This window comes from Electrona antarctica (assembly GCF_951216825.1).
Source record: "Electrona antarctica genome assembly, contig: scaffold_25, whole genome shotgun sequence".
NCBI classification, from domain to species: domain Eukaryota; kingdom Metazoa; phylum Chordata; class Actinopteri; order Myctophiformes; family Myctophidae; genus Electrona; species Electrona antarctica.
Genome location: NW_027637034.1, coordinates 1,354,972 through 1,380,662, shown reverse-complemented (window position 1 = coordinate 1,380,662; position 25,691 = coordinate 1,354,972). Strand labels below are relative to the sequence as shown.

At 48.6% G+C, this 25,691-nt stretch overlaps 1 protein-coding gene across 1 annotated transcript; it reads right to left on the bottom strand.

Moving 5' to 3' along the window:
* Window positions 1-1,522: 1,522 nt before the first annotated feature.
* On the bottom strand, window positions 1,523-21,446 carry LOC306919377 (uncharacterized protein; the record flags this gene model as incomplete). The annotated part of the gene is made up of 10 exons (XM_079532167.1): window positions 21,360-21,446; window positions 20,800-20,874; window positions 16,780-16,931; window positions 12,568-12,702; window positions 7,315-7,372; window positions 6,467-6,523; window positions 4,014-4,325; window positions 3,198-3,251; window positions 2,160-2,946; window positions 1,523-1,715 (listed from the first exon to the last, which is right to left on the bottom strand). Exons 3-10 carry the CDS (start codon window positions 16,861-16,863, stop codon window positions 1,523-1,525), a joined length of 1,680 nt encoding a protein of 559 aa, XP_079388293.1. The 5' UTR covers window positions 16,864-16,931; window positions 20,800-20,874; window positions 21,360-21,446.
* Window positions 21,447-25,691: the final 4,245 nt, after the last annotated feature.

Here is a 25,691-nt window from a genome sequence, read left to right as displayed (position 1 = left end):
ACTTCACAGTACAGAAGCAGAAAGATTTGAAACCACAACCTTTGGATCACATAGACAAGGTCCTAGCACGCTGCCTGCTTTAATTCGGATTAAACATCAAACGAAGATGCAAAGAAAATGCAAAACATGCAGTTAAAATATTTTTTTAAAATATATATTGTTGTGAACAAATGACACATTTTGAATTATTTTGAAAGTTTTAAACACCAATCCTTTAATCCCAGTCATGGCGGCAAGACTAAAAGTTATGTTCAGGAGAGGAGAAAAAGTGATCTTGTGACGACATGTCTGAAATAAATGTCAGAGCTGAAATTGACATATGTAAATATGAAATATGAAATAAATGCTTAAACATGTAGCTAGGTGTAATGTTAGAGTCCACAGAAGACCTCTAAATATGAAATAAATGCTTAAACATGTAGCTAGGTGTAATGTTAAGAGTCCACAGAAGACATGTAAATATGAAATAAATGCTTAAACATGTAGCTAGGTGTAATGTTAGAGTCCACAGAAGACCTCTAAATATGAAATAAATGCTTAAACATGTAGCTAGGTGTAATGTTAGAGTCCACAGAAGACATGTAAATATGAAATAAATGCTTAAACATGTAGCTAGGTGTAATGTTAGAGTCCACAGAAGACCTCTAAATATGAAATAAATGCTTTAACATGTAGCTAGGTGTAATGTTAAGAGTCCACAGAAGACATGTAAATATGAAATAAATGCTTAAACATGTAGCTAGGTGTAATGTTAGAGTCCACAGAAGACCTCTAAATATGAAATACATGCTTAAACATGTAGCTAGGTGTAATGTTAAGAGTCCACAGAAGACATGTAAATATGAAATAAATGCTTAAACATGTAGCTAGGTGTAATGTTAGAGTCCACAGAAGACCTCTAAATATGAAATAAATGCTTAAACATGTAGCTAGGTGTAATGTTAAGAGTCCACAGAAGACATGTAAATATGAAATAAATGCTTAAACATGTAGCTAGGTGTAATGTTAGAGTCCACAGAAGACATGTAAATATGAAATAAATGCTTAAACATGTAGCTAGGTGTAATGTTAAAGTCCACAGAAGTGAACCTTTCATGCCTGTGTTTATGTCAATTTGAAGCTATGATTCCCTGCTTTCATATGACATAAAAAAAAAGAACGGTCACAATTTATGAATAACAGAAATACAGAGAGTGAGAAGCCTTTGTTTTATGCATACAAGTAAAGACATGAACCGTGTCAACAAACCTGTATTATTTATTGTAGAGGATGTGAAACATGCAACTAATAATAATTGAAAATGCCAAAATAATAAACCGTAGTGTGCGTGGACTGCTTTGATCACAGATTCGATCACAGATTCGATCACAGATTCGATCACAGATTCTCTATTTCATCAATACTGTCTCAAACAACTGACAATGACATTCTTCTCCTTAAACTGGGCAGTGTACAGCGTTGACCAATTCATCAATCGACTTATTAGAATATTAAAGCACATTCACGTTTTGTCGGCTCAAAATCATTTCTTTGATTTCATTCCAGAAGCGGTGACTTTTGGTTCCCAGGGGAGCTGTTTGGCCGTAGCATCCGATAACTGAAGCATTGGATCCCAGCCAATCCCAGGCAGCTTGCGGAGGCTGCTCTCCCTCTCTGTCAGCTCCCTGTCCCTCTCTGTCAGCTTGCGGAGGCTGCTCTCCCTCTCTGTCAGCTCCCTGAGAAGCAAAACAGGCTTCTCCTACGCACTTCACAGTCACATACGCAAACTAGCTTTTCAAATGGGGGTCTGTGGGGCTAATAGAAGTGTCAATTTGGCAGTCCTTGACGTGCCTCCAGACGTCCCATCCTGTCCTGCCCCCCACCGCTGAGGGACTGGGTCTAATCCTCCAGTAGAACCACCACCATCCCCCCACCGCTGAGGGACTGGGTCTAATCCTCCAGTAGAACCACCACCATCCCCCCACCGCTGAGGGACTGGGTCTAATCCTGCAGTAGAACCACCACCACCATCATCATCGTCACTGTAGGCGAAATACTGTGAGAACACAGCCTGGTGCCGCAGCCCTGGAACCTGAGAAACAACGCCCTCAGGTCCAGTTCCATACGGAACTGGACCTAAAAAAAAGTAAGGGTTCTGGGTCGCGGTCCCGGGTGGAAACCCGTGTGTGAAGTAAGCGTTCTGGAAGAGCTGACTGTAAGGATACACGGGCGTCCCAAAGCAGCCTGCGGCAGCGGCTGGCCACAGGGAGACGCTGGGGTCGACTGCGGCTACGGAGGGCCGGTCGACGGAGCCACGATCGTCGGCGGTTTCGGCAAACCGCTGGTGCTGCGCCGTGTGGTCCGTCGGGCCGACCGCGCCGACGTCCAGAGGGTTTGGGTTAACGGTGCCGGTTTCAGCCTCGTTCAGGATGTTCTGGTTACAGTCCAGCTGCCACGGGCTGGCGGTAACGGGGAGGAGGTTCTGGTTACAGTCCAGCCGCCGCGGGCTGGCGGTAACGGGGAGGAGGTCCTCCTCACCCACAGCGGCGGCGGCTGCTCCGTAGTGGCGTCTCGGAGGACGGTCACGATCGATGACGTCGACCTGCGACATGTATTGCTGGTCGGCATAGACTTCGCGGTCGTCGTCGGCAGGCTTCGGGACCGTGTTGTGTCCCCTGGTCCAGGGCTCCACAGACCCAGCAGGGGCCGTGTTGTGTCCCCTGGACCAGGGCTCCGTAGACACAGCAGGGGCCGTGCTGTGTCCCCTGGACCAGGGAGCAGAGTCTGGGCTCGGTGGCGGAGACTCCAGGTTGAAGTTGGAGGAAGCGAGTATTTTGAGCGAGTTCAGGACCAACTCTAGCTTGCGTCCGTCGGGACACGGTGAAAGTCTCCTCCGTTTCCCCGTGGTCTCTGCGTCTTCGTTTGAGGACAGGTGATCCAAGACGCGTTTCTCTGATGTCCTCATTTCTGGGGAGGGGAGGAGGAGAGGGGAGGTGGGGAAAGAAAAAACCAGACCAGATTCAATACACATGCAAGCATGTCACAACATGACTTCCATACAGATATAAGACTGCACAGGACATTTAAATGAAGTGTAATTAACACATTCAAATTGTTAATAGTGAGATTGTTTCCTCTGCACTTTACGATAGTAAAGAGTAAAAGACATCAGCATTTACCAGGAGGTCCAGAGAAATAATATTATTATAATTATTTACCAGAGAAACAGCGGTGGGTGTGGTCTTGCTGTTTCACTTCCTGTTTAATGGTGACTGGAAACAGCAGAGAGACAATTAGACCAATGAGACTTGAAATAATCCGAGGCACTTTGTACAAGCGAACGCACACACGCGCACGCGCACACACACGGAGGAAGAAAGGAAACCATGCGAGGCACCAACCTGCACATCGGGAGCAATCAGGGGTTCAGAGTCTTGCTCAAGGACACTTGGACTTGGGGGAGCCCACAGGGATCGAACCGGGAACCTAACGGTTGCCAGGCGGCCTGCTCTACCTCCCGTGTCAAGGACATGGTTTGATAGTCGATATTGTGTGTGTGTTGGTGGGAGAGTAGTGTTGACCTCGGCGGTGGATCAGCGGTAGAGTGGCCGGATGGTAACCGCAAGGTTGCCAGTTCGAACCCGGGCTCCCCCAGGGTTAGTGTCGATGTGTCCTTGAGCAAGCTACTCTGAACCCCTCATTGCTCCTGATGTGCAGGTTGGTGCCTTGCATGGTTTCCTCCGCCATCGGTGTATGAATGTGTGTGTGAATGGGTGAATGTAATGCACAATCTATGTAAAGGGGTGTGAATGTGTGTGTGAATGGGTGAATGTAATGCACAATCTATGTAAAGGTGTGTGAATGTGTGTGTGAATGGGTGAATGTAATGCACAATCTATGTAAAGGTGTGTGTGAATGGGTGAATGTAATGCACAATCTATGTAAAGGTGTGTGAATGTGATGCACACTATGTAAAGCGCCTTGGATAAAGGCGCTATATAAATGCACCATTTACCATTTTTGACCTCACACACCTGTTATGGTGGAGTTGTGAGTGTTCATGGTAGTGACTCGCTCCAGCTGTGGCCTGTCGGAGATCTGCTCTGCGATTGGCTCGGTTTTCACCTCTGGGTGTGGCCTGTCTGACATCTGCTCTGCGATTGACTCGGTCTTCACCCCTGGGTGTGGCCTGCCTGTCATCTGCTCTGGGATTGGCACAGTCTTCCCCCTTGGGTGTGGCCTGCCTGTCGTCTGCTCTGCGATTGGCTCGGTCTTCACCTCTGGGTGTGGCCTGCCTGTCATCTGCTCTGCGATTGGCTCGGTCTTCACGGCGTTCTCCGTCTCTTCTGAACGGGGAACGAGGATGATGAAAGATGATGAAGATGAACACTCGTCGGGAGCTTTACAACGATACAGCGTGCAGACTAGACCAGCTTTACAACGATACAGCGTGCAGACAGACAGCTTTACAACGATACAGCGTGCAGACAGACAGCTTTACAACGATACAGCGTGCAGACAGACAGCTTTACAACGATACAGCGTGCAGACAGACAGCTTTACAACGATACAGCGTGCAGACAGACAGCTTTACAACGATACAGCGTGCAGACAGACAGCTTTACAACGATACAGCGTGCAGACAGACGATACAGCGTGCAGACAGACAGCTTTACAACGATACAGCGTGCAGGCAGACAGCTTTACAACGATACAGCGTGTAGACAGACAGCTTTACAACGATACAGCGTGCAGACAGACAGCTTTACAACGATACAGCGTGCAGACAGACAGCTTTACAACGATACAGCGTGCAGACAGACAGCTTTACAACGATACAGCGTGCAGACAGACAGCTTTACAACGATACAGCGTGCAGACAGACAGCTTTACAACGATACAGCGTGCAGACAGACAGCTTTACAACGATACAGCGTGTAGACAGACAGCTTTACAACGATACAGCGTGCAGACAGACAGCTTTACAACGATACAGCGTGCAGACAGACAGCTTTACAACGATACAGCGTGCAGACTAGACCAGCTTTACAACGATACAGCGTGCAGACAGACAGCTTTACAACGATACAGCGTGCAGACAGACAGCTTTACAACGATACAGCGTGCAGACAGACTAGACCAGTGGTTTTCAACCCTTTTCACTTCAAGGCAGTGTTGTTTTTGGCAGCAAATTCTGATTTTAGTTTTAGTCATAGTCCCTTGAATAGTTTTCATTTAGTTTTAGTCACATTTTAGTCACCTGGAATGTCTTGGTGTTAGTCTAGTTTTAGTCGACTAAACGTCCTAAGATTTTAGTCGACTAAAATGTATTTTGGAGGGCCTTGATGCCATCGTAATGACTATCTACCTGCGACGCGGTGTGAGCTAGTAGATCTGCTATTTTCAGCATGCAACCAAGTGTAATGACTTGTACTGGATCTCTCTCTCTCCACTAGTCCCTTCCTAACATTTTAGTCTAGTTTTTATTGACAAAATTGTCAATATATTTAGTCTTAGTCATCATAGCTTAGTTTTCATTTATTGTCCATGTGGTTTTCGTCAGTGAAAAAAGGTAGTCGACGAACATTTTTCGTCTTAGTTTTAGTCGACGAAAACAACACTGCCGGTAGCTTTACAAAGTTACAGCGTGCAGAATAGTTTTCAACCCTTTTCACTTCAAGGCCCATTATTTATTTATTCTGCATTTGAGCCACGGAACCACCATGTGATGACATTTAGCCTCTCAGACCCATTTGAGCCACGGAACCACCATGTGATGACATTTAGCCTGTCAGACCCATTTGAGCCACGGAACCACCATGTGATGACATTTAGCCTCTCAGACCCATCTGAGCCACGGAACCACCATGTGATGACATTTAGCCTCTCACACCCATCTGAGCCACGGACCACCATGTGATGACATTTAGCCTGTCAGACCCATTTGAGCCACGGAACCACCATGTGATGACATTTAGCCTGTCAGACCCATTTGAGCCACGGAACCACCATGTGATGACATTTAGCCTCTCAGACCCATTTGAGCCACGGAACCACCATGTGATGACATTTAGCCTCTCAGACCCATCTGAGCCACGGAACCACCATGTGATGACATTTAGCCTCTCAGACCCCAAAACTAAAGAATATTTTGTTATCGCTGTTGGATAACATTTTGTCTACAATTCCATGCTGTGTGTCTGTTGATGTTGGTACCATTTAGGGGAGATAACAGGCAAACATTGGTCGAAATAACAATTATTTTAGATTCTCTAATTTTGTGTAGACTTCTTTTAAATTAATAGGGTCCATTTGGTTACCAACTCTCTATCATATAGCTGGAACCCCTTAAAAGGACCACTGGTTGAAAACCACTGTTTAATTTATATTGACAAAGATGAGGAACATCAACAGCGCCCTCTAGCTGGGACGCATCTATATTCTGCATTGTGTGTGATTGTTGGCGCTGTTAAGTCAGTATACATACCGTTATCTGTGCTCTGGTCTGCCTCCGGTGGCCTGGATGACTCCAGTATGTGGATGCCTACAGACAGGCAGGCAGGCAGGCAGACAGACAGACAGACAGACAGACAGACAGACAGACAGACAGACAGACAGACAGACAGACGTTGATATCTCTGCTGTCGGGAAGAAACCTCATAACTCCAAAATGTTCATTTTTCAGGAAATGAAAAATATAAATTTTTTAGTAAATAAAGAAAACCTTATATTTTTTTAAAACAAGTCAATACTGCCTCATCAAAGTTGGTGTTGTGACTTTAGATATAGAGAGTATGCACAGGCATGATTTTCCCATCAGGACACGCCCCCCTCATCTAGACTGAGTGGCAAAACATTGAGCAGCATGGAGTGTTGGAGTTTGGAAGCGCTCATTGGAAATCACTCAACCGTCCTGCGTACCACCTGTTTCTAAATGTCACATAATGCAGGAGGCAGCAAAATGTTGTGTTATTGAAAACAAGCACTTCCAAACTCTGACACTTAGAAAAATAATCAAATGCAGGGAATGTCTTGACAGAAAGTAGCTCATAACGTTTCTATGGTGGATTTTCATGAAACAAAAACTGGAGGCTAGTTTTTATTTGTTGACAGTATATTTAGTCATAGTTTTAGTCATCATGGCTTAGTTTTCATTTAGTTTTTATGTAGTTTTCGTCAGCGAAAAAGGGGTAGTCGACGAACATTTTTCGTCTTAGTATTAGTCGACGAAAACAACACTGTTACTCACGCCATGTTGGCGAGACGTGAATTCATGGATAAAAGCTGAAAAACGTGAATTGAATTGAAACGATTTTGAAAAGAAAGAAACTGTACCTTCACTGAATGAAGAAACTCGAACTCCATGATACGACTTCTTGTCGAGCAGTATGACCTGGTGGAGAGACAACGTTACAGCTATTAACCCATTTAGACCTGAGGACGATTCTACAAATGTCTTCTAAATCTTGACAGTTTTCTGAAAAACCTTGTGTTTCTATGTCAGTCGTTCTCAAACTATTTCATGTCAAGGACCCCCAAATATATATGTATTTGGCCGCTGAGCCCCATCTGAAAATATGTTGTTCCAGGGACCCCCCAGAAGCAAAGATTTGAGTTAAAAACGTTCGCTCTGAAAGAATATAAATTCAAAGGTTTGAGCCACATTTTCACGATAAAAAGAAAATTAGCAGATCTACAAGCTCGTAGCGTGGCATCTAAGAGCTTAGAGCTAAAGTATAACATAATGCTTAAAACACCAAAAGGGGTTCTTAAATAACATTACACATGACATTCCACTGTTACGTTCTTAGCTTACGCATGTTTCATGTGAATGTAATGCACAATCTATGTAAAGCGCCTTGGATAAAGGCGCTATATAAATGCACCATTTACCATTTACCAATGTAAATCGCTCTGGATTAAGAGCGTCTGCTAAATGCCTAAATTGTAAATTGTACAGTTGACGTCACACTCAGGTTCTATTTTGTCCCTGCTGAGGCGGTGCTTTAAGCACTGAATACGTCCCTTCGCGCATGCGCAGTCGAGTATTTTATACCAACAATGTCCATTTTGACCCCGTGATGACCCGGAGTCGTCTACATCTTCCGGTGGTCACCAGGGGCTCAGTTCTACAAGTTCTACAGCAGAATTGAACTGCATTATTACAGAACTATTTCTACCCAAATAAGTCGCTGGTAGTCCCGTGACCATATATTGGTTGGAGTAGCGTGCGTTCGCCCTCCAGGAACTGCGACTTAAATACTACCGTTTTCGAGTGGAGCTTGACTTCACGTTTCTTCTTTTCTCCATGGGAACTGGGAACGAAGGTAAGCTGATAAACAACCTCTGTTAGCATAGGCTGCGTGCGCGCCGCTTCCCTGCCATACACACGGTTGCGTGCTACGAACAGTTCAGCACCGGTTAAAGTTGAACGGATAGTTCGTTCCTCTTTGCTTAGCGTACGCTGTTCTGATTCCCATTAATGCTACGCTGCAGTGCTAGTGATGGCAAGCGTTAGCGCTGCCCGCTCCCAGCACGGTGTGACACACTTGTCAGTCGACGCTATTGTTTACTTTTCTGTTTATTAGCCCGTGTCTGCGACGCGCCACGCCCCAGCACGGTGCAACTCAGTTGACACTCATTTCGTGTAGTGTACTTCTTTACTTTCTATATTATTAAGCCTCTGCTACTGCGAGGTATACATAGGGCAGCTTTTTCCTCTCTGAGTCTATGCTGCCCGGCTATATAGCAGCGCCGACTAGTATCGTCGGACTATAGCCGTTACTTCAGTAACCAAGGTTGTTATAATTTAACTTGACTGATTTAGTCGGCACTTGTTTTCCAATAGTGGACTTTAATTTCGGCTTAGACCAGAGTCGTTGCCTCTTTATAGGTTATTGTTGTTTTTTCCTATATACAACCTTCTAGCAAGGGTTTTGTATAGTGCATTTACAGAGTACTAGTCTCTGTTAGAGCACCCTTTAGCTGGCACAGGCAGCGTCCACCCCTAGCGACCAGTAGCGTCCGCGCTCTAGGCTACATATGACTGGTGCGGGTTACCAATGGATGAATCCCACCCACCAGCTTTGCACCTCCTGCCAGGCTCATCTGCGGCCATAGAAGGATGGGCATGACCTCTGCCCTGGGTGCCTTGGCCCCCAACATCTGAGGGAGGCACTCGGTGACAACCCGTGCATAAACTGCACCATCATGCCCCAGGAGGTGAGGGCAGCCAGGTTGGCACAGGTGGAAAAGGTCGAAGGTGAGCTCCCCCCATCGGGCCGGCTGTCTCAACGCCAGACCAGGGCTACCAAGCGTCGGTCCACCACACCTGCTACCTCGACCCCCACTTCCATGAGAAGGGCGGGGCCTGGCCATATGTTATCATCTAAGGTCGACCAGCTGTCTGCCGACCTGGCCCGAATGAGGGCCATACATCATGGCCCGTCAGCCGGAGATTCCTCCGGAGGACGCAGAAGCACCTACTCCTCCGATGCCACACCTGATCCCTGAGGATCAGGACCATGACACACTGTCCCTGGCGGCTTCAGCCACCCACTTCCACGACGATGAGGAAGGTGACGCGGATGGGGCAGAGGGGGCTTCCGAGGCCTCTGAGCCGGGCTCATACTCGTCAGCCCAGACCTGTCTGACTGAGACGGGGGACAGCTACATGAGAGCCGTACATGGCTCTTGATCGTCAGCCCCGTCAAGCCGCTTCTTTAAGCACAAGCCAGCCCCCACTAACTTCGCCGTTCCTCACTCAGAGGACTTTCTGAAGGAGCTACATACCTGCTGGAGAGACTCAAAGGCTTGCTCTCGTCTCTCTGCCGATGGGCGTACTCTCGCGGCCATGGACGACGTGGAAGGAGTCGGCCTGCATCGCATGCCGGCTGTGGAGCCCTGCATTGCATCCCTAGTCGTCGACCCCGACGAGGCGCTACGGCAGGATACCAGGTGCCCCCGACCCCAGTGCAGGACCACCGACGACCTCCTCATAAGGGCTTATGACGCAGGAGCCCGTGCCGGGAGGATCTCTAACTCCCTGTCACACCTCATGCTTGCCCTCTCGGCGTCTCTGCAGGCGGACAACGCGAGTGCAGAGCCCGCAGACTCCAACACCCTCTGTGACGCATCACTGGAGGCATTCGGCCTCATGTCACGAGAGCTTGGACGGATGATGTCCACTCTGGTTCAGGCGCGGCGCCAAGTCTGGCTCTCGCAGGGCAACCCTGCGTGGTCTCCCAGTGGTGCCGGGAGCGATATTTGGCCCAGCTGCGCGGGAAGCGCTGGACCGCACAATCCGGGCCAGGGAGGACAAGGAGCAGCTGTCAAGCCTGCGGCGACAGCGCATGCCTCCCCCAGATGGGCCTCCTAACAGGAGCAGAGGCCCCTCGGCGGCCACCCGAGCTCGCCTGCCACAGGCCCCCACTTGGGGCCAGCGCACTGCTCAGCGTACCGAACAGAGGCAGGGCCATAACCCTGGCCGGTCCTCTGCTAGGCAGTTTCGAGCCCCGGGCCCTGGCGGACACCCCCCCAGGGCCCCTAGGGGCCAGGGGGGCAGACGCTGAGGCCACGGGGCCGGCCGTCGGATATTTTACACCTCAGCAGCTCAGGTACTGGGCTGCTCAAGCTTCGGACCCATGGTGGTTGCCACCTTAACCCACGGGTACAAGCTCCAGTTCCGACGCCGGCCCCCCACAGCCGGCCGGGTCAGAATGACCACCATAGCCGACCCGGCAAAGGCCCTTGCCCTAGACCAGGAGCTGTCCACCCTCCTGGCCAAGGGCGCCATCGAAGCAGTAGACCCCCGGGAGCACCCCAGGGGTTCTACTCGACATACTTCCTAGTGGAAAAAAAAACAGGCGGGTTTCGTCCCGTCTTAGACCTGAGGGGACTGAACAAATTCATGAAGGTCATCCCGTTCCACATGCTGACCACAATATACGTCCTGAAATCCATCGTCCACAGGGAATGGTTCACATCAGTGGACGCATGCTTTCATGTCCCCATTGTTCGTCAACACCGCCAGTTCCTGTGGTTTGCCTATTGAGGCCGCCACTGGCAGTTCAGAATTCTGTATTCACAAGGTGTGTGGCAGCGGCGCTGGCGCCTCTCCAGTCGCAGGGCGTCAAGATCCTCCCATATCTCGATGACTGGCTGAATTGCGCGCCATCCCAGGCGCAGGTAGCCGAGGACACAGCACATCTCCTGTCCCAGGCAGCCCGGCTGGGGTTCAAGGTAAATGTGGAAAAGAGTTGCCTGATCCCATCTCGAACCACAACGTTTATTGGTCTGGCTTTACACACCATAACGATGAAAGCCTGTCCGTCCTCCCGCCGGGTGGACGACATTCTAAAGTTTCTTCCCATGTTTCGAAGAGGCAGTCGGCTGTCGTTTATCACATTCCTCCGCCTCTTGGGCAAACTGACGTCCGTGCCGGCCGTTGTCCCCCTGGGTTTGGGGCATTGGCACACAGGAGAGGGGGTATAATTGGCACACAGCGCAGCAGCGGCACGAGAACACAATACAAAATATAACATTAACACTAGTGGCAGTACAGCAGCCCGACCTTCAGAACACAATATAGAAGACATAGGTCTATATTAACATTACAGCAGCCAGCAGCAGTTTGGCACATCATCAGATCAGAATACAATCTGCATTACCTTCCACGTTCACGACCTCGATAACGTTCTCATGTTAGTTTGTTACTCATTTTTTGAGCCATGCAAATAAACAACAACCCGCACTGACCGGAGACAGAGAGATTAATGCGTCCCGCCGCTCCTGCGCGTAAAGCTAAACCAGAAACAGGACAGTCATTGCGTCAGCACGGCTGTAGCCTCGGAAACCCGGACGTTTTATTTCCAGCACGGAGGTGGGGGGGGATATCGTTTGGGGATAAAGTTTGCATGCTTCTACCTGTTACTTCTCTGACACGCAGTTCAAATTCAGCCAGTCAATAGTGGGACACCGCTGAGAGCCACATACACAGCTGCAGTTAGGTTCTTAATTAAGGGCACGTTCTGAATGAAATGCAAACTAATAGGTGAGTGTGCTCCGGTGCGTTATGCAAAGGGAAATAATGACTTCTGTCCGTGACAATAATCAATGCTACAGTTTGAAATCTGTACACACGCACACATAGAGCAAAAAATATGATATGGGGAAAACAATTGATTCTTTTTAATATTCTTTTTTTTTCGACTTCAATGACATTGATGCATCAATGCATCAATTTTTTAGTGAATGCCCTACTCCACACGTCCCAGACTCTTCTCCCTTCTATAAAACACGCTGGACAACGCTCCACACGTCCCAGACTCTTCTCCCTTCTCTAAAACACCCTGGACAACGCTCCACACGTCCCAGACTCTTCTCCCTTCCCTAAAACACCCTGGACAACGCTCCACACGTCCCAGACTCTTCTCCCTTCTCTAAAACACGCTGGACAACGCTCCACACGTCCCAGACTCTTCTCCCTTCTCCAAAACACCCTGGACAACACTCCACACGTCCCAGACTCTTCTCCCTTCTCTAAAACACCCTGGACAACCCTGGACAAAAGATAAATTGTAAATTTACCTCAGCATCCATTTTGTAAAGCTGTTCGTGCTCTGCGATCCTGTTGACGGTAAACTCAAAGTCCTCCATCTTCTCCTTCTCACTCGAGTCCTCCAGGTTCCAGATCCCGCCCATCATTTTGGGGTACCTCTCCCACTAAAACACACACACACACACACACACACACACACACACACACACACACACACACACACACACACACACACACACACACACACACACACACACACACACACACACACTTTTAGTTCTTTTTTTTTTAAATTATTGCCACATCCCATAGCCATAGAACTGCAGACTTTATTCCTATTGGGGATGCAGTCCAAACCTTAAAAAAAACTTTGGGATTAATAAAGTGACAACTTTTACAATATCTCCATTACCATTTTTTACCAACTTAATTCCTTATTATAATTTTTTTACATTTTGTAAAAAATTGCTCTTTTGCAATGTGAAATGCCACAGAATTCTTAATCCTTTTCCTTGTCTTAATTATGGGCCAACTTGTGAAAGCTGCACGCTTTTATTGTGAAGGCTCTCAGTTCAGTTCTCACAGCCTGCATATCTCCGCGTGCTGAAAATAGCTGATCTACATGCTCACAACGTGTTATGGACGCAGCATGTTGTGAGCTTGTAGATCTGCTAATTTCAGCATGGAACACGTTGTACGACGAAGAATAAATCAGGCATCACTGTGCTTCTGTGGAGGGAGATGTCTTTTGTTGGCCGACCGAGGCGATAATGTATGGACTGGACAAATACATTACATTACATTACAGTCATTTAGCAGACGCTTTTATCCAAAGCGACTTACAATAAGTGTATTCAACATAGGTAGGGAACAAAAACTACTAATCACCAGAAGTCTTTAGTGCATTTTCTGCAAAAACAAGCAACCAAGAGTATACCTAGCGCTAAGGTAAAAGTGCAATATATCAGCTACCTATTTCCTTAAACAGATGAGACAAAATAGCTAAATCAAATGAGCATGAGCTAAAACAATTAAGTGTATCGACTAAACAAGATCCAATAAACAATACAACAATAGAAAACAAGCGTTCGTACAACTAGTTAACAACAAGTAGGTCAGGCAGGGAGGAAGGGTAGTGTTTCCTGAAGAGGTGGGTTTTCAACCTGCGGCGAAATATGGGCAGTGACTCTGCTGTCCTAACATCAGTGGGGAGTTCATTCCACCACTGTGGGGCCAGAACAGAAAAGAGTCGTGACCGTGTGGATCGGCCAGAAGGACCCTTGAGTGACGAGGCAATCAGTCGCCCCGAGGTGGCAGACCGAAGTGGTCGGGCAGGGGTGTAGGCATCGACCATAGCCCTCCTCGACAAGCTATTGGAAGCTATTTTTCGTAGCACATTATGTTTAATCAAACAACAACACGTTTCCTCAGTGTTTGGGTCGAGGGTTCTGTGTCTGCTGTCTGCGTGCATGACAGGATCATCATGCAGTTATAGATTATAACTAGATGCGAGCTGCGCGCTCCAGTAAAATTGTACGGCTGAGAAAGATTTGTTATTTTGTGTCGGATAATAAGGGCTTATTATACTCCAAATATGAACGCGTTTGTGAACGATCGTTCAGGGACAACACTCGATGTACTGACCATGTATCTGAGCTGGTGCTGGAGGCTGGTGATGTACTGATGTACTGTCGTGTACTGTAGTGTACTGTGAGGTACTGTCGTGTACTTTGAGGTACTGTGAGGTACCGTGATGTACTGTGAGGTACTGTGGTGTACTGTGAGGTACCGTGATGTACCGTGATGTACCGTGGTGTACTGTGATGTACTGTGGTGTACTGTGGTGTACTGTGGTGTACTGTGGTGTACTGTGGTGTACTGTGAGGTACTGTGATGTACTGTGAGGTACTGTGGTGTACTGTGAGGTACTGTGGTGTACTGTGAGGTACTGTGGTGTACTGTGAGGTACTGTGAGGTACTGTGAGGTACTGTGGTGTACTGTGATGTACTGTGATGTACTGTGAGGTACTGTGAGGTACCGTGAGGTACCGTGATGTACCGTGGTGTACTGTGGTGTACTGTGAGGTACTGTGAGGTACTGTGATGTACTGTGAGGTACTGTGGTGTACTGTGAGGTACTGTGGTGTACTGTGAGGTACTGTGGTGTACTGTGAGGTACTGTGAGGTACTGTGGTGTACCGTGAGGTACTGTGGTGTACTGTGAGGTACTGTGAGGTACTGTGGTGTACTGTGGTGTACTGTGAGGTACTGTGGTGTACTGTGATGTACTGTGGTGTACTGTGAGGTACTGTGAGGTACTGTGGTGTACTGTGAGGTACTGTGAGGTACTGTGAGGTACCGTGAGGTACTGTGGTGTACTGTGAGGTACTGTGAGGTACTGTGGTGTACTGTGGGGTACTGTGGTGTACTGTGATGTACTGTGGTGTACTGTGAGGTACCGTGAGGTACCGTGGTGTACTGTGAGGTACTGTGGTGTACTGTGGTGTACTGTGAGGTACTGTGAGGTACTGTGAGGTACTGTGAGGTACTGTGAGGTACTGTGGTGTACTGTGAGGTACTGTGAGGTACTGTGGTGTACTGTGGTGTACTGTGAGGTACTGTGGTGTACTGTGGTGTACTGTGAGGTACTGTGGTGTACTGTGAGGTACTGTGGTGTACTGTGAGGTACTGTGGTGTACTGTGAGGTACTGTGAGGTACTGTGGTGTACTGTGAGGTACTGTGGTGTACTGTGAGGTACTGTGGTGTACTGTGAGGTACTGTGAGGTACTGTGGTGTACTGTGAGGTACTGTGAGGTACTGTGGTGTACTGTGAGGTACTGTGAGGTACTGTGGTGTACTGTGAGGTACTGTGGTGTACTGTGAGGTACTGTGGTGTACTGTGGTGTACTGTGAGGTACTGTGAGGTACTGTGGTGTACTGTGAGGTACTGTGAGGTACTGTGGTGTACTGTGAGGTACTGTGGTGTACTGTGAGGTACCGTGAGGTACTGTGGTGTACTGTGAGGTACTGTGAGGTACTGTGGTGTACTGTGGTGTACTGTGAGGTACTGTGAGGTACTGTGAGGTACTGTGGTGTACTGTGGTGTACCGTGAGGTACTGTGGTGTACTGTGAGGTACTGTGAGGTACTGTGGTGTACTGTGGTGTACTGTGAGGTACTGTGAGGTACTGTGAGGTACTGTGGTGTACTGTGGTGTACCGTGAGGTACTGTGGTGTACTGTGAGGTACTGTGAGGTACTGTGAGGTACTGTGGTGTACTGTGGTGTACCGTGAGGTACCGTGAGGTACTGTGGTGTACCGTGAGGTACTGTGAGGTACTGTGGTGTACTGTGGTGTACTGTGGTGTACTGTGGTGTACTGTGAGGTACTGTGAGGTACTGTGAGGTACTGTGGTGTACTGTGAGGTACTGTGAGGTACTGTGAGGTACTGTGGTGTACTGTGAGGTACTTTGGTGTACTGTGGTGTACCGTGAGGTACTGTGAGGTACTGTGGTGTACTGTGGTGTACTGTGGTGTACTGTGGTGTACTGTGAGGTACTGTGTGGTACCGTGATGTACTGTGAGGTACTGTGGTGTACTGTGGTGTACTGTGGTGTACTGTGGTGTACCGTGATGTACTGTGAGGTACTGTGGTGTACTGTGAGGTACTGTGAGGTACTGTGAGGTACTGTGGTGTACTGTGAGGTACTGTGAGGTACCGTGATGTACTGTGAGGTACTGTGGTGTACTATGAGGTACTGTGGTGTACTATGAGGTACTGTGGTGTACTGTGAGGTACTTTGGTGTACTGTGGTGTACTGTGAGGTACTGTGGTGTACTATGAGGTACTGTGAGGTACTGTGGTGTACTGTGATACTGACCATGTATCTGAGCTGGTGCTGGAGGCTGGTGATGTACTGATGGTGTACTGTGGTGTACTGTGAGGTACTGTGGTGTACTGTGATACTGACCATGTATCTGAGCTGGTGCTGGAGGCTGGTGATGTACTGATGGTGTACTGTGGTGTACTGTGAGGTACTGTGGTGTACTGTGAGGTACTGTGAGGTACTGTGGTGTACTGTGAGGTACTGTGAGGTACTGTGGTGTACTGTGAGGTACTGTGAGGTACTGTGGTGTACTGTGAGGTACTGTGAGGTACTGTGGTGTACTGTGAGGTACTGTGAGGTACTGTGGTGTACTGTGAGGTACTGTGGTGTACTGTGAGGTACTGTGATACTGACCATGTATCTGAGCTGGTGCGGGAGGCTGGTGACGTGTCCACAGATGTGTTTGAGTTGGATCGTCTCCCGGCAGCTACGACACATGTAGAACGGAACCAGCCTCTCACTCTTAGAGATGTCCCCACACTGGACCTCCAGCACCGAGCGCAGACCTGCACACACACACACACACACACACACACACACTCTTAGAGATGTCCCCACACTGCACCTCCAGCACCGAGCGCAGACCTGCACGCACGCGCACGCACGCACGCACACACACACACACACACACACACACACACACACACACACACACACACACACACACACACACACACACACACACACACACTCTTAGAGATGTCCCCACACTGGACCTCCAGCACAGAGCGCAGACCTGCACGCACGCACGCGCACACACACACACACACACACACACACACACACACACACACACACACACACACACACACACACACACACACACACACACACACACACAGCACACAGCACACACACACACAGGGGCATTCACTAAAAGGTCGATGCATCAATGTCATTAACACAAGTCGATTCAGATTAGGAAAAAAGTCTAAAGTAAAAAAGAAAAAAAATCAATTGTTTTCCCCATATCATATGTTTTGCTCTATGTGTGCATGTGTACAGATTTCAAACTGTAGCATTGATTATTGTCACGGACAGAAGTCATTCTTTCCCTTTGCATAACGCACCGGAGCGCACTCACCTATTAGTTTGCACTACATTCAGAGCGCGCCCTTAATTAAGAACTTAACTGCAGCTGTGTATGTGGCTCTCAGCGGTGTCCCACTATTGACTGGCTGAATTTGAACTGCGCGGTGTCAGAGAAGTAACAGGTAGAAGCATGCAAACTTTATCCCCAAACGATATCCCCCCCCCCACCTCCGTGCTGGAAATAAAACGTCTGGGTTTCCGAGGCTACATCCGTGCTGACGCAATGACTGTCCTGTTTCTGGCTTAGCTTTACGCGCGGGAGCGGCGGGACGCATTAATCTCTCCGTCTCCGGTCAGTGCGGGTTGTTGTTTATTTGCATGGCTCAAAAAATGAGTAACAAACTAACATGAGAACGTTATCGAGTTGTAGGAGGAGGAGGAGAAGGTTCACGTCGTGAACGTGGAAGGTAATGCATATTGTATTCTGATCTGATGATGTGCCAAACTGCTGCTGGCTGCTGTAATGTTAATATATAGACCTATGTCTTCTATATTGTGTTCTGAAGGTCGGGCTGCTGACTGCCACTAGTGTTAATGTTATGTTTTGTATTGTGTTCTCGGACCGCTGCTGCTGCGCTGTGTGCCAATTATGCCCCCTCTCCTGTTGTGTTCTCTTTTCTGGTCTCTGTACAAGTGTGCGACACACACTTGCATGTGTGCCCGCACTGTTTAGTTACTATTACAGTTTTAGGGAAGTTGTATTTATACAACGCAGTTTCGGGAGAAGAGGCCTCCTTCCACTCGACCTTAACCACTCCCCCCTCCTTATCAATCACTCCTCCTTCCTTATCAAACCCACCTGCCTTCCATTATCTCCTGGCCAATCCTGCCACAATCACCAAAGTATAAATACACCTGTGCGCCGTCAACTACCTGTTCTCACTGCCTACGTGGTCGAGAACAATCCCTCCATCCACCCCTTCCACCTCCATTTCTCCATAATCACACTTCTCTCCTTCTCTTTCAGGAACCCGGGCAATACCGGAGCAGAGACGTCCGCTCTCCGAGCGCGCATACATGGCGTCCTCTCCAGAGACTACTCCCCCACCCTGAGTCTCACCCATCCCGGGTTCGCCTCCTCCCCCCATTTATCATTCAATAAACTGTTAAACTTGAGCGAAGGTGTGGTCTCTTACTAAGTGAATGTTTTGATAATCAGCGCTTTGCCATATAGATGATACATACACTGTGCCATATTGGAGAGGCCACTGTGTGCGCAGTGCTTTTTTTTACATGCTCCGTATTTGAGCGCGCGCACCTCCTCCCGCCCCTGTTAAAGTCCCGCCCCGTCATAAAACGATGCATCGACTCAACTTCGACTTTACTGTCTGACAAGTCGACTTTGAAAAATCTCATTAGCGCGCTAATTCTATTCCTCACTGCAACCAAATATGGACACCGCAGAGCATTCTTCACTGTGCATGAAGGACAGACACTCACCTACGACATGAAGAACACACACTCACCTACTACATGAAGAACACACACTCACCTACGACATGAAGAACACACACTCACCTACGACATGAAGAACACACACTCACCTACATGAAGGACACACACTCACCTACTAAATGAAGGACAGACACTCACCTACGACATGAAGGACAAACACTCACGACATGAAGAACACACACTCACCTATGACATGAAGGACAAACACTCACCTACGACATGAAGGACACACACTCACCTACGACATGAAGGACACACTCACCTACGACATGAAGGACACACACTCACCTACGACATGAAGGACACACTCACCTACGACATGAAGGACAGACACTCACCTACGACATGAAGGACAGACACTCACCTACGACATGAAGGACACACACTCACCTACGACATGAAGGACACACACTCACCTACGACATGAAGGACAGACACTCACCTACGACATGAAGGACACACACTCACCTACGACATGAAGGACAGACACTCACCTACGACATGAAGGACACACACTCACCTACGACATGAAGGACAGACACTCACCTACGACATGAAGGACACACACTCACCTACGACATGAAGGACACACACTCACCTACGACATGAAGGACACACACTCACCTACGACATGAAGGACAGACACTCACCTACGACATGAAGGACACACACTCACCTACGACATGAAGGACAGACACTCACCTACGACATGAAGGACACACACTCACCTACGACATGAAGGACACACACTCACCTACGACATGAAGGACACACTCACCTACGACATGAAGGAGTCGGACACACTCACCTACGACATAGACATACGCTCACCTACGACATGAAGGACACACACTCATCTATGACATGAAGGACAAACACTCACCTACGACATGAAGGACAGACGCTCACCTACGACATGAAGGACACACACTCACGACATGAAGAACACACACTCACCTACGACATGAACGACACACACTCACCTACGACATGAACGACACACTCACCTACGACATGAAGGACACACACTCACCTACGACATGAAGGACAAACACTCACCTACGACATGAAGGACACACACTCACCTACGACATGAACAACACACTCACCTACGACATGAAGGACACACACTCACCTACGACATGAAGGACACACTCACCTACGACATGAAGGACACACACTCACCTACGACATGAAGGACACACTCACCTACGACATGAAGGACACACACTCACCTACGACATGAAGGACACACTCACCTACGACATGAAGGACACACACTCACCTACGACATGAAGGACACACACTCACCTACGACATGAAGGACAAACACTCACCTACGACATGAAGGACACACACTCACCTACGACATGAAGGACACACTCACCTACGACATGAAGGACACACACTCACCTACGACATGAAGGACACACTCACCTACGACATGAAGGACAAACACTCACCTACGACATGAAGGACAAACACTCACCTACGACATGAAGGACACACACTCACCTACGACATGAAGGACACACACTCACCTACGACATGAAGGACAAACACTCACCTACGACATGAAGGACACACACTCACCTACGACATGAAGGACACACACTCACCTACGACATGAAGGACAGACACTCACCTACGACATGAAGGACACACACTCACCTACGACATGAAGGACAGACACTCACCTACGACATGAAGGACACACACTCACCTACGACATGAAGGACAGACACTCACCTACGACATGAAGGACACACACTCACCTACAACATGAAGGACAGACACTCACCTACGACATGAAGGACAGACACTCACCTACGACCAGCTTCGTCTCGGCTTCTGACAGCTTCACTTTGAGGAAGAAAGACACACGGCTGGCCCTCGCTTCCCCTGCGTGTGTGTGTGAGTGCGTGCGTGCGTGCGTGTATGCGTGCGTGCGTGCGTGCGTGCGTGTGACAGACAGACAGAAGTCAACCAATCAGTGTTAAGCAAACAACAGCAAAAGATCAACAAAACATGTATTTTGACTCCGCCTTGACGGCGTCGTAATGTCTGAATTTACACATGGAATTTACACATGGAATTTCACATGGTCAAAACAGCCAAACTACAAGCTCACAGTTCAGCGACTATTTTAAGAGCACAATCGAACATAGAATGACTTTTAGCTCTTCTGGATCTCTTCTTCACTAGTCTGTCCCTAACATTTGTTATGTTGACAAAGTTGTCAATATATTATATCGCAGTCTATGTCACCATAGCTTAGTTTTTATTTAGTTGTCATTTAGTTTTCGTCAGTGAAAAAAAGTAGTCGACCTTAGTTATCACACGAATACATGAACACACGATTCAACACCCATACACGTACACAGTACCTGTTGAGCTGCTTTGACACACCGCTGGCTCTGGGTCCAAGAGCGCCTGTCTGCGTGGCTCTGGGTCCAAGAGCGCCTGTCTGCGTGGCTCTGGGTCCAAGAGCGCCTGTCTGCGTGGCTCTGGGTCCACGAGCGCCTGTCTGCGTGGCTCTGGGTCCACGAGCGCCTGTCTGCATGGCTCTGGGTTCACTAGCGCCTGTCTGCGTGGCTCTGGGTCCACGAGCGCCTGTCTGCGTGGCTCTGGGTTCACTAGCGCCTGTCTGCGTGGCTCTGGGTCCACGAGTGCATGTCTGCGTGGCTCTGGGTCCACTAGCGCCTGTCTGCGTGGCTCTGGGTCCACGAGCGCCTGTCTGCATGGCTCTGGGTTCACGAGCGCCTGTCTGCGTGGCTCTGGGTCCACGAGCGCCTGTCTGCGTGGATCTGGGTCCACGGGCGCCTGTCTGCGTGGCTCTGGGTCCACAAGCGCCTGTCTGCGTGGTTCTGGGTCCACGAGCGCCTGTCTGCGTGGCTCTGGGTCCACTAGCGCCTGTCTGCGTGGCTCTGGGTCCACGAGCGCCTGTCTGCGTGGCTCTGGGTCCACGAGCGTCTGTCTGCGTGGCTCTGGGTCCACGGGCGCCTGTCTGCGTGGTGGACACACCACTGGCATCTGTGTTCCCTCTGCTTTGATGCTTCTCTGGACCCTGGGTTCTTCTGGGGTCTGGGTCCTGGTACCACCACCACCACCGGGCTGTATGGTTCCTCTGGAACTCGGTTCTCCTGGCTCCTGGGGTCTGTGCCTGGGTTCTCCTGGCTCCTGGGGTCTGTGCCTGGGTTCTCCTGGCTCATGGGTCCTGTCCCTGGGTTCTCCTGGCTCCTGGGGTCTGTGCCTGGGTTCTCCTGGCTCCTGGGGTCCACCACAGGGCTCTAGAGATGCTGCCTGGTACCAGGGTGGTGCTGAGGAGAGCTGAGGCGCCAGCTGCCATGTACTTAGGGCTAAGAATAATCGTATCGCAGAGATGTTAATTTATCGTGACATTGTCCTCAGTCAGACATTAGAAATTATGTACTAGCTTTAGTTGAGCTGCTAATTCAGTACCGCTTAAACCCATTTTGACCCGGGAACGAGTTCAAAATGTTCACTGTGAAATAATAAATATTCAAAGATTTGCGCCACATTTTCAGGATTTTTCAAAAATAGCAGACCTACAAGCTCGTAGCGCGGCACTCGGTGCCGCGTTACGAGCTTGTAGATCTGCTATTTTTCAATAGCTAAAGTATACGGAAAAGTCCTTCTGCACACCTAGAAAGGACAGGTGCGTCTGATAACAGGAACTGATAGGTAGAAAAAAGAGAATCCCGCACACTGTCTTCACTTAGGTTGGTTTTTATTGCAACGTTTCGGTCGTCAGACCTTCATCATGCCTGATGAAGGTCTAATAAAAACCAACCTAAGTGAAGACAGTGTGCGGGATTCTCTTTTTTCTACCTATCAATAGCTAAAGTATAACATAATGCTTAAAACACCAAAAGGGGTTCCCCCCCAAAATGGGTTAAACCCCTCAGTACTTGATAAAACAGACGTGTATAAAGAGTGCATTTGGTACCGCTCTTATTTCACTCGATTCGCCAAAAATAGCAGATTTACAAGCTCACAACGCGCTGTGTTGCAAATGCGTTGTGAGCTTGTAGATCGGCTATTTTTTTGCAGAACGTTGCCCCAATATCGTTAACCGCAATTGTTTTTGCCACAATAATCGTGACATGTCACTTTCATATGTTCCCTCTTGCATCGCTACATGAAGGTGACGATTAATTGGACACACTAATAATTGGAAATTAACGATTTACGATTAGACAATTATGTGATAATTGTGACAGGCCTACCAGAGAGGTGAGGAGAACACGGATGCATCATCTGGTGATGGGGAGACCATGGCTGGGTCAAAAGGTCATGGGGAGCCCATATCTGGGTCCAAAGGTCATGGGGAGACCATGGCTGGGTCACAGGGTGATGGGGAGACCATGGCTGGGTCACGGGATGATGGGGAGACCATGGCTGGGTCACGGGATGATGGGGAGACCATGGCTGGGTCACGGGATGATGGGGAGACCATGGCTGGTTTCTGGGGTCCTCGGAACTCCCTAGCTGAACATCACAGCTCGGTGGACCTTCTGTCTGGGCGTCAGGGGCTAAGGTGATCGTTGGGGAGGATTCTGAGCCTTGATTTGGGCTTTGGTTCATTCCATTAGCTGTAGTATGGATAGAGGGCAGGGCAGGGCAGGGTAGGAAGTGATAGTTGGTGGATGAGTGCAAAATGAACAGTGATGGTCAGAAACTGATGGAAGTGGATGGATATGAATATTAAGGCATATGCATGTTAATTAATGAGGTCTTCTTCATTTGCTTTTTCATACATTGACATATGTGTTAAAGACCTAGTGCTTACAAGGCTTTTCTTTCATAATATTACTGTGCAATGTTTGAAATCAGCTGAAGTGCATAAAAGGGCTGTCTGTCTTACAGTTGAAAATTCTAACACACAGAATATATAATGCATATATGATGCAACGCAAAAATACATATGTAATAGTCCACCGGCAAATGACATTTCAGTATTTCTTGTGATACTAAATGTTATTTCTGTTTAAAAGCATGTGTGTGTAAAATTCTAATCAAATAATATTTCATAAGGATGCCGTCCATCTAACCAGTTTGTGCAACATATCCTGTTAAGATGTTCATACTTTCCTTCAGGTCTCTAGGTTTGTATTCATAAAAAGGTGGACAGTGTGAACATTCCTCTTACTCTGTGTTTTCATCTCACGAATGAAGACTTTTGTCATAAGTTATGCCTGTGTTCGTATTAAGTAAGGGATAATATCTGGCTAGGTGGTCACTCCCCTTCAGGGAGTGTAACCACCTCGGCTTCGCCTCGGTGGTTAAACTCCCTGTCAGTGAATTATCTCCCGACAATGACCACCTAGCCAGATATTATCCCGCTTATTACATGGCTACCTAACATAAATTAATACATTGACCCAAAACACAACAAAAAAAGTATTCCATAAGTTCGCGCTGGCTGCGTTTGGCCAGCTGCAGGGCTGCAGCACTGTCGGAACTCGGAAAACAAGGAAGTGAGTTCATCAAATAGAATCCATTTTCGGGTCCTGCTTCGTCTCGCTCAAATGTTTTCAAAAACTTTTTTGAGAGCAATGTTTAGCTGTAAATGACATTGTGTGTCACTAGTGTGTGTGTTTAAATCGAATTTGCACATAATGCAGGAGGCAGCAGCACGACCCATTAATAAAAAACGAGTGCTTCCAAACTCCAACACTTGGACAAAATATCACGGCACGTAATTTCTTGACAGAAAGTAGCTCATAACATGTCTACGGTGGATTTTTATGAAACAAACGCTTGTTGGTTTCATTGCAGTTTGAAAGAGGATAATTCAAGCTTGCCCTACAGCGGCAATGTTGGTGAGTTTAATGGAGTTGGAACAACTGATGTTCGGGAGGTTTGACCAAGCAAAAGACAACCAACCACCACCCTCCTGCCACCGTCAACTCCACCCTGTGCCACCCGTGCCAACCACTCACCCACCTCCAACCCGGCCAACCACTCCTACCTCACCAATCACCCTGGGTACTTAAACACAAGTTTGAAAAACGGCGGCGTGCATAGTTTCCAGTAAACGCAGCACCCTGCTACACAAGAGGATTAATAGCCTTAAATGAATACTCGTAGCTTCCAGTTCATCAGCATCAGCCTCAGCCATCAGCATGGCCTCTCTGCCCAACATCTACCACTCAGACGACGAGGCTCCATCCACCGGCGTCGCCGCCGAACCCGGTACTCACCGCGCCGACGCCGTCGCGCAGCCATGACGTCACGCGTCATCCTCCCAGCCCAGGAGACGCTCCACGGGCGTCACGGAAACGCCTCGCGTCGAGCTGCCATGTCACGTGGCGGCGACGTCACAAAGCCGGCGGCTCCGTCCCGCTCCGGTGACGTCACGCAGCATCCCGCTGCCTCAGTGACGTTCCAGAGACGTTCATTCTCCCCAGACGTCCACCCTCTCCACTCCCACAGCTCAACCAATGGAGCTCCAGCCACTTCCCATCCTGCAAACGGCCAGTATCCTCCCTCCACCACACACTACACCACTAATCCAAATTCCACCTGGTTTTCTCCCTTCTGCCCTACCTGTCCCTCCCTCCCACCTCCAGCAGGCAGCAGCACCCCACCTCCTCCCTCTTTCAGTACAACCAAACTCTTCCCTTTCAGGCTCCATCTTTCCTAGGATGTCCCCCAGCCACCCTAGGATGTCCCCCAGCAGTGCCCAGCGCCCC